Source organism: Notothenia coriiceps, unplaced genomic scaffold, assembly GCF_000735185.1.
Source record: "Notothenia coriiceps isolate Sejong01 unplaced genomic scaffold, NC01 NC01_scaffold00034377, whole genome shotgun sequence".
NCBI classification, from domain to species: domain Eukaryota; kingdom Metazoa; phylum Chordata; class Actinopteri; order Perciformes; family Nototheniidae; genus Notothenia; species Notothenia coriiceps.
Genome location: NW_011367078.1, coordinates 868,137 through 875,438, shown reverse-complemented (window position 1 = coordinate 875,438; position 7,302 = coordinate 868,137). Strand labels below are relative to the sequence as shown.

At 43.3% G+C, this 7,302-nt stretch overlaps 1 protein-coding gene across 2 annotated transcripts in view; it reads left to right on the top strand.

Annotated features, from left to right (window-relative positions):
* Positions 1-969: 969 nt before the first annotated feature.
* The window catches only part of kif3ca (kinesin family member 3Ca), a 38,673-nt gene continuing 32,340 nt past the window's right edge, over positions 970-7,302 (top strand). For both annotated transcript variants that reach the window (XM_010790525.1, XM_010790524.1), the window contains exon 1: positions 970-2,903. In XM_010790525.1, coding sequence (XP_010788827.1) covers positions 1,506-2,903 — 1,398 coding nt within the window. In that variant the 5' untranslated portion in view covers positions 970-1,505. The remainder of the gene's footprint in view (positions 2,904-7,302) is intronic.

The window sequence follows — 7,302 nt, the reverse complement described above, 5'->3', positions numbered from 1 at the left end:
CTGAATTTACTTTAAAATAAAAAAAGATCTATATTGATTCTGACTCTTCTAAATCCAACTCACAGGTTTATCATTGCTTTGAGAAAAAAAGATTATTAATTTATCCCTTTTAGAAGTGAAGTTATGGTAATTTGTTCTGGGAATGTAATTGTTGAGCCTGAGACTTGGAAAACAGGCTCGGGGCTTAACAGGTTAAGTGTAACTTGGAGGTTGACTTCAAAATGTTCCTGGGAAGTTAAGTTTACACATTACTAAATGTGTTAACGTTTCCAGGAAATTAATATTTGAAGAGTTAATGCTGGATTTTATATAGGCCTACTTTACAAGAAGTATAGGGGCAGAAATTCAGAGGATAGGCGTTTTGAGCAATAATCTTAAACAAATGTTCCAATTAAGACCAAAGTTACACCTGTCCTGAGATAGATATTGTAGAACATGTTAAATCAATTTAACCTTGCATATAGAAATAACAGGCAATATACTTGGTTAAAGACAGATAAAGATCCATACAAGAGTATAACCCAAATATAAAAGAGGAAATAGAGAGGAAAGTATGTAGTATTTACATGTGGGAAAATAAAAGTTGAATCAATTCAAATCTACAGTTATAGGCTATCTATTTCCAACTCAATTAAAGGGCAAACATTTTGTTTTAAACTAACCTTAATATGAAATAAATATCTAAAACTGTGTGGGAATCAGCATATAGGCTACATTATAATTTATAATGATACAAAAGACACATTCTTCAATACTAACAAAATGAACAGTGTGTAGCCTTCATATAAGGAGACGGTGGCAGTCTTGGAAAAGGATCAACTCAACAACGAGACGAAACTCCATTTCCCATAATCCTTTGTTCCACTCCGCAGTGATGTGGGGTGTGGTGTTTGAATGAACGTGTGTATGTAGGTGTGTGTGTGTGCGTGTGTGTGTATAATGTTTGTGTGTGAGTGTGTGTGTGTTTTGGGTACAGGACGGGAGCTCCGTTTCTCTGCACAGACCGAGCTCGGAGCATCAGTGAGCGGCGGAGAGGATGCGGGACGGCGGTGTGTGTGTAGCGGATCAACCGGGCATGTAAAAAGCAGGACGATATGAGTGTGACATCTGAACTGAACGCTATTATTGTCGGCATTGTTGGATTATTTTTTTCACCGAGTGAATCTGGACGTGGATCTGCAATGGAGCGTCGATCCTGTGAGAGCTGCTGACCGTGTGTGTGTGTGTTAGTGAGCTAATATTACAGACAATAATGAAAGGAGATTATCCATTAGGCATAGACACAGCTCAGAATATCTTGGTAATTAGTCGGTTTTTTCTAAGGGACTGTGGCTATTTTCCTTTATTTATGATATAATCATGAAGCATTACTGAATGTGTTATTAATGATTTAAAAAAAATCAATGGTTACACAATTTGTTGGCAGACAGCAGGCTGATTAAAGGCCTATTTTGATTGTCATTTTATAAATTGTCCTTTTGTTGCTTACAACGAGAGAGGCAATCATGTCTAAAAATAAGAGCAGCGAGTCAGTGAAGGTGGTAGTTCGATGCCGGCCCTTGAACCGGAGAGAGGAGTCCAATGGGCCTGCAGGGAGCATCGTGAAGATGGACATCCGGCTCGGACAGGTGATCCTCAGAAACCCTCGAGCCACAGCCAGCGAGCCCCAGAAAACATTCACATTCGATGCAGTTTACGATGCAAACTCCAAACAGCGAGATCTGTACGACGAGAGCGTGAGACCTCTGATAGATTCGGTTCTCGCAGGGTTCAATGGCACCATATTTGCGTACGGACAAACCGGAACTGGGAAGACGTACACCATGATGGGGGCGTGGATGGACCCCGAGAAACGTGGCGTGATCCCCAACGCTTTTGATCATATCTTCACACACATCTCCCGCTCACAGTCTGATAGGCAGTACCTGGTGCGGGCGTCCTACCTCGAGATCTACCTGGAGGAGGTTCGGGATCTCCTGGATCCGAACCACGGGAATGCCAGAGCCCTGGAGCTCCGGGAGAATCCGGACTCTGGGGTTTACGTTAGTGACCTCACATCGTGTGTCTGCAAGAGCATCAAGGAGATCGAGGAGGTGATGAACGTGGGCAACCAGGCGAGGGCGGTTGGGGCGACGGACATGAACGAACACTCGTCCCGATCCCACGCTCTGTTCCTGATTACAGTAGAGTGCAGCCAGCCTGGACCAGATGGGAGGAAGCACATCCGGGTGGGACGCCTCAACCTGGTGGATCTGGCTGGAAGTGAGCGTCAAGCGAAGACAGGCGTCCAGGGTGAGCGCCTGAAGGAGGCCGCCAAGATCAACCTGTCCTTGTCGGCGCTGGGGAACGTGATCTCAGCGCTGGCCGATGGGCGCAGCAGCCACGTCCCGTACCGAGACTCCAAGCTGACCCGGCTTTTGCAGGACTCTTTAGGTGGGAATGCAAAAACTGTCATGGTCGCCACTTTGGGCCCGTCCCCGCAGCACTACGACGAGACCCTCACCACTCTACGTTATGCCAACAGGGCCAAGAACATCCAGAACCAGCCCAGAGTCAACGAGGATCCAAAGGACGCTCTACTGCGAGAGTTCCAGATGGAGATCGCTCGTCTCCGGGCTCAGCTTCATCACAGGAAGTGGAGGAGCAAACAGAAGAAGGAGCAGGTGGACGGAGAGGACTGGGAAGGAGATGGGGATGAGGAGACGGATGGCGAGGAGGAAAAGGCGGTGGAGGAGTACGTGAAGCTGGAGGAGCAAAGACTGGAAAGGGAGAAACAGGACATCAGAGAAGATCAGTTCATGTTGGCTGATGAGAAGCAGAGGCTCCTGGGAGAGAAGGAGAGGATGATGGGAGATCTGAGGAAGGAGCAGGAGGCCACAGAGCAACTCACCGCCAAGTACAAGGTGAGAGGCAGTGTTTTATTTCTTTAACCAATCAAATTAACAGCCCAAGTCATACATAACACTCTAAGTGCTGAATATAAGAGACCTTCAATACTTTTGCAGTCATAGGGTTTCTTTGAAAAAACTATTTCATGATGAACAAAGATCAGATATAAACATGCACGGATTTGGATTTCATGGAAACATCATTTAGGACAAGACAAAGATGCCAAACAATGACTACTATAGTGCATTGCTCTGATTTCACATGGAGGCCATTTACAACCACCATCACATCAAGTATTTATGACAACCTGAATGTCACTGAAGGTTGTTAAAGAGCAAAAAGACTAACTTACAGATCAATATTCCCAATGAACACACTCATGTCTCATCTTTCTATCTCTTTTACACACACACACACACACACACACACACACACACACACACACACACACACACACACACACACACACACACACACACACACACACACACACGCCATGGCATGAGGTCTGTGGTGTGATATCTGATGAGCTGTTTTTAAGGGACTGTAAATCTGTGCTCTCCATGTCTAAACTGTGTGTGTGACGTGTGTATATTTTAACACTGACAAGGAAACTGATGCTAAAAACAAGGAACTCATATGATCACATGACATTTGTGTTTGGTGATATATAAATATATATGTGGTTCCACTGACGGGTGGCGGTTGCCCTTTCTCTACAGTTGTCTGATGTCTCATATATCCAGACAGGAACTGATGACCAATGTAGCTTAAAATGTCAGTGCTTTAGTTGCCCCCCACACACACACACCCACACGCACACACACACACACACACACACACTGGCAGGAATCAAAGACTGAGCTGAATTAATTACGCCTCTGATTCACGGCCATAATAACTCAATAAGTCAGCCATGCAGAATGACTGAGTGAACACAGTCGAAAATACTGCAGCTGCAGCCGTTACCATCCGACATGAATCACTACTGGATAATTTTACTGAGCTGCACCGGCCATAAAGTGAGGAAATTAGAGGAGGGAAAAGTTATCTATAGAACGAGAATAAGAGACGGGAAAGTTGAGGTTGTTTGTAATAACAATACTTTCTAGTATCCCTTTTTTCTCTTATCAATTCTGTGTTATTTAGGAAAAATAAAATGTTGTTCTTTACGTTTTACTACCTATCACTCAACCTAGCAGTGTCTACTCCAAATGCTGAGGTGTGATGGGTAATAAAAAGCCTGTGTAGGTGGTGCTGTAAAAACAGGAAGAGATGACCCACTTAAACCCATGTCACAGCATGCATTGTGATATACTGTAGAAGATAACATTGTCCTGTTTGCCATTGTTTTTAATAGAATAATGCACACTGCAGCAAACACTCTAAAGAAAAGGTCTCAAATCTGTCGAATTGGCAAAAATATTGCTATTGTAAGCAGCACTCTTGCCATCCTATAGTAAACTAATTCTCAAGGTTCGTAAGCTATATTTAGTTTCAGCCTCATCTTTATTGTGTGGCTCCTCTTCCTTCTGAGTGAAGGTATGAGGTGTGGGAAAGTCCCATGAGACGGAGCTAATGTATGGCCTGATGCCGTGCCCTTCACACTGAGTGCTTTCATGTACGAATGTGTGCAAGGCTTCTCGTATATCCTCCCATCACGTTGTCCTCTAAAGCGCTGTCGGGCTATTGCAGTTTTGTGCAGAATCGTATAAAATCTACAATGAACACACAGCAGTTCAGACGGGTTTTGCCTCTTTGTGTTTGATGCTGACTGTGTGGCTGCTGCTGAGTGATGTGAGCGCTGAGAATCATCTGTGCCCAGAAGAGGAAGATGATTAAAGACGTGAAGTATTTCCTGCCTATGATGCATCGGTCAGTTTGTTTAGAAAACAAACCTGCAAACGTCTGGCAATATTCAGTTTATTCCATCCATCCATCCATCTTCTCCCGCTTATCCGTGGTCGGGTCGCGGAGGTATCAGTTCCAGCAGAGAGCCCCAAACGTTCCTTTCCCTGGCCACATCAACCAGCTCTGACTGGGGGATCCCAAGGCGCTCCCAGGCCAGCCAAGAGATATAATCCCTCCACCTGGTCCTAGGTCTACCCCTCGGTCTCCTCCCAGCTGGACGTGCCTGGAACACGAGGCGCCCAGGTGGCATCCTTACTAGGTGCCCGAACCACCTCAACTGGCTCCTTTCGACGCAAAGTCGTAAAATTGTCATAAAATCTGATGAAAAAACATTTACTGGTGATATGTTCCTTCATTACGATACACAAACACTATAGGTTATTTTAAGTCAATTCCACATATATCATCCTGCAGCCCAAATACTCACTAGATTAATACGCAGCTGAAAGTCCCTGAAAACGTATACTTTTGTTAGCTAGAAACTACACTGCTGTTCAACGATATGACATAGTATTACGTTTGAAAACATGTATTTGTGAAGCACATTTTAAAGTCTTTCACTTACAGTAGTAATGAATGAGTGTCAGGATCAGTGCCACAGACAGAGTAGGGAGCTCTGAAATTATTGAGAGATGTTCATGTTTTAGGATTGGATGGTTTTATGGAATTGACTTGGAAAAAGTGTTGTAATTACAGCAAAAAATGGCAGTTGTGGTTGCCAGCATTTCACCATAATATATACTGTAGAACTTTTTCTACAAACAGTATACGGACATTAAAACTGATACTGATTTTACGGTTAAAGGTGGAGTTTGATTCCATGTTTTACCGTTAAAAGAAAAGCTGTTTTGTCAGATGATTAACATTAAAATAGTTGAACTCTAAAGCTAGAAAACCCTTTTTTACTGTGTACACTGAGAATAAACACAACAACTAGCCACTTGTCACATGTTTGGGTCACAGATCAGTTTTATATGATTAGAACGTTGACAAAGAACCCTTTATGTCCATTGGATGTTTTTACCTCAGTGCTGTTTCACAATTCATGCTCACAATTTAAGGTTATCCTTGTTTTTTTTATTTATAAATATATAATCATATGATATATTCAAAAATGTACCACATAAAACATGCACTTCATCATTAATTTCTAATTAGTACCCATGACTTCACTGTGATCCCACCACAGTCTGATCAATCAGCTCAAGCCTATCTTTCCTCTGATTGGCTGAGCTTGGTATTAGCCAACCAATCACAGCCTGGTGGCCTGAAGGTTCCATTTTTCTCTCTGCTTTGTTAACCAATGAGAAAGAGGTTGCTAGGCAGAGACAGATTGAGAGAGAGGGGCTGGAAAAATGAGCTCAGAAATGACCAATTATAGATAGAAATCGTATTGACTCCCTACTCCCTTTTCCTCCCTTTCTCTCCCCCTCACGTACATCCACACAGCAGATGTAAGTAGGTCAGGGTCCAGCCTTGTGAATCGGTGTAGGGTCAGCTGGTGTTTCTGCAGGGTGCTGCGAGCTAACTGGCTCCAAGGTGCAGCGCTCCATCTGTGGACTGTGTTTCGTTATGTTGGTGCAACTGTTGTTCAGCTGTTGTTGCTCTGCTGGAGGTCAACCAGCTTCAATTTACACATAGCTGTGGAAGGAAAAGTTTACAGAGCTTTTCGTTTTAACCCTTGTGTTGTGTTCGAAAGCTGTTACCGTTCATGGTGTTCGCGGGTCAATTTTGAACCATGATTTATCTCAGTCCAAAACGCATCAAAAAAATTACTATCATCCAATATTGTTTTAACTACATCATAACTAACTTATTATGCATTCATAACCGTACAATCCTGTTGTAATTTTATTCTATGGCCCCAAAACACATTACACCACATATTGCACACGTGCATGTGTGTTCAGGTTCAAGTGTTAGTGTACATATTCTTTGAGAAAGGTCGAGTTCCCGTGGGGGGAGGGGGGCAGAGGGAGGGGAGACCAGACCAGGTGCATGTTGCAAAACAATTATTGTTACAGTTGATGAAGGGGGTGGGGGAGGGGTGTCTGAAGTCAAAGATGAATCTTGATTGGGCCAAATTTGACCTCGAGTCACCCAAAACAATTCTGCTGGGTCTCCCCAGACCCGATCACCAAATTATACACTTTTTTTTTTAGAGACCTTCAGACTTGGCTAAAATGGTCAAAATCAGTTTTGTAGTGTTCATATAGCTGTTGTTGAGGATATCATGAAGCCTTGTTCCGATATAAAAAACTAGAGCGTAGTTATTATATAGTTTTAACTTGAAACGGGTCACGGGAGACCCGAACACAACATAAGGGTTAAAAAGCATATATAATGTTATAACCTCACACAAAGTTATAGGAAGAAGCAGGGCCCACCTGGTCACATGTAAGACCAGAAATACAGTATCTCTATGAGATAGAGCTTCAGGCAAAGTTAATGATGTGGAAGACACTGCAAGGGTCCCATCATTTTCTCTCAAATATTCCCTCC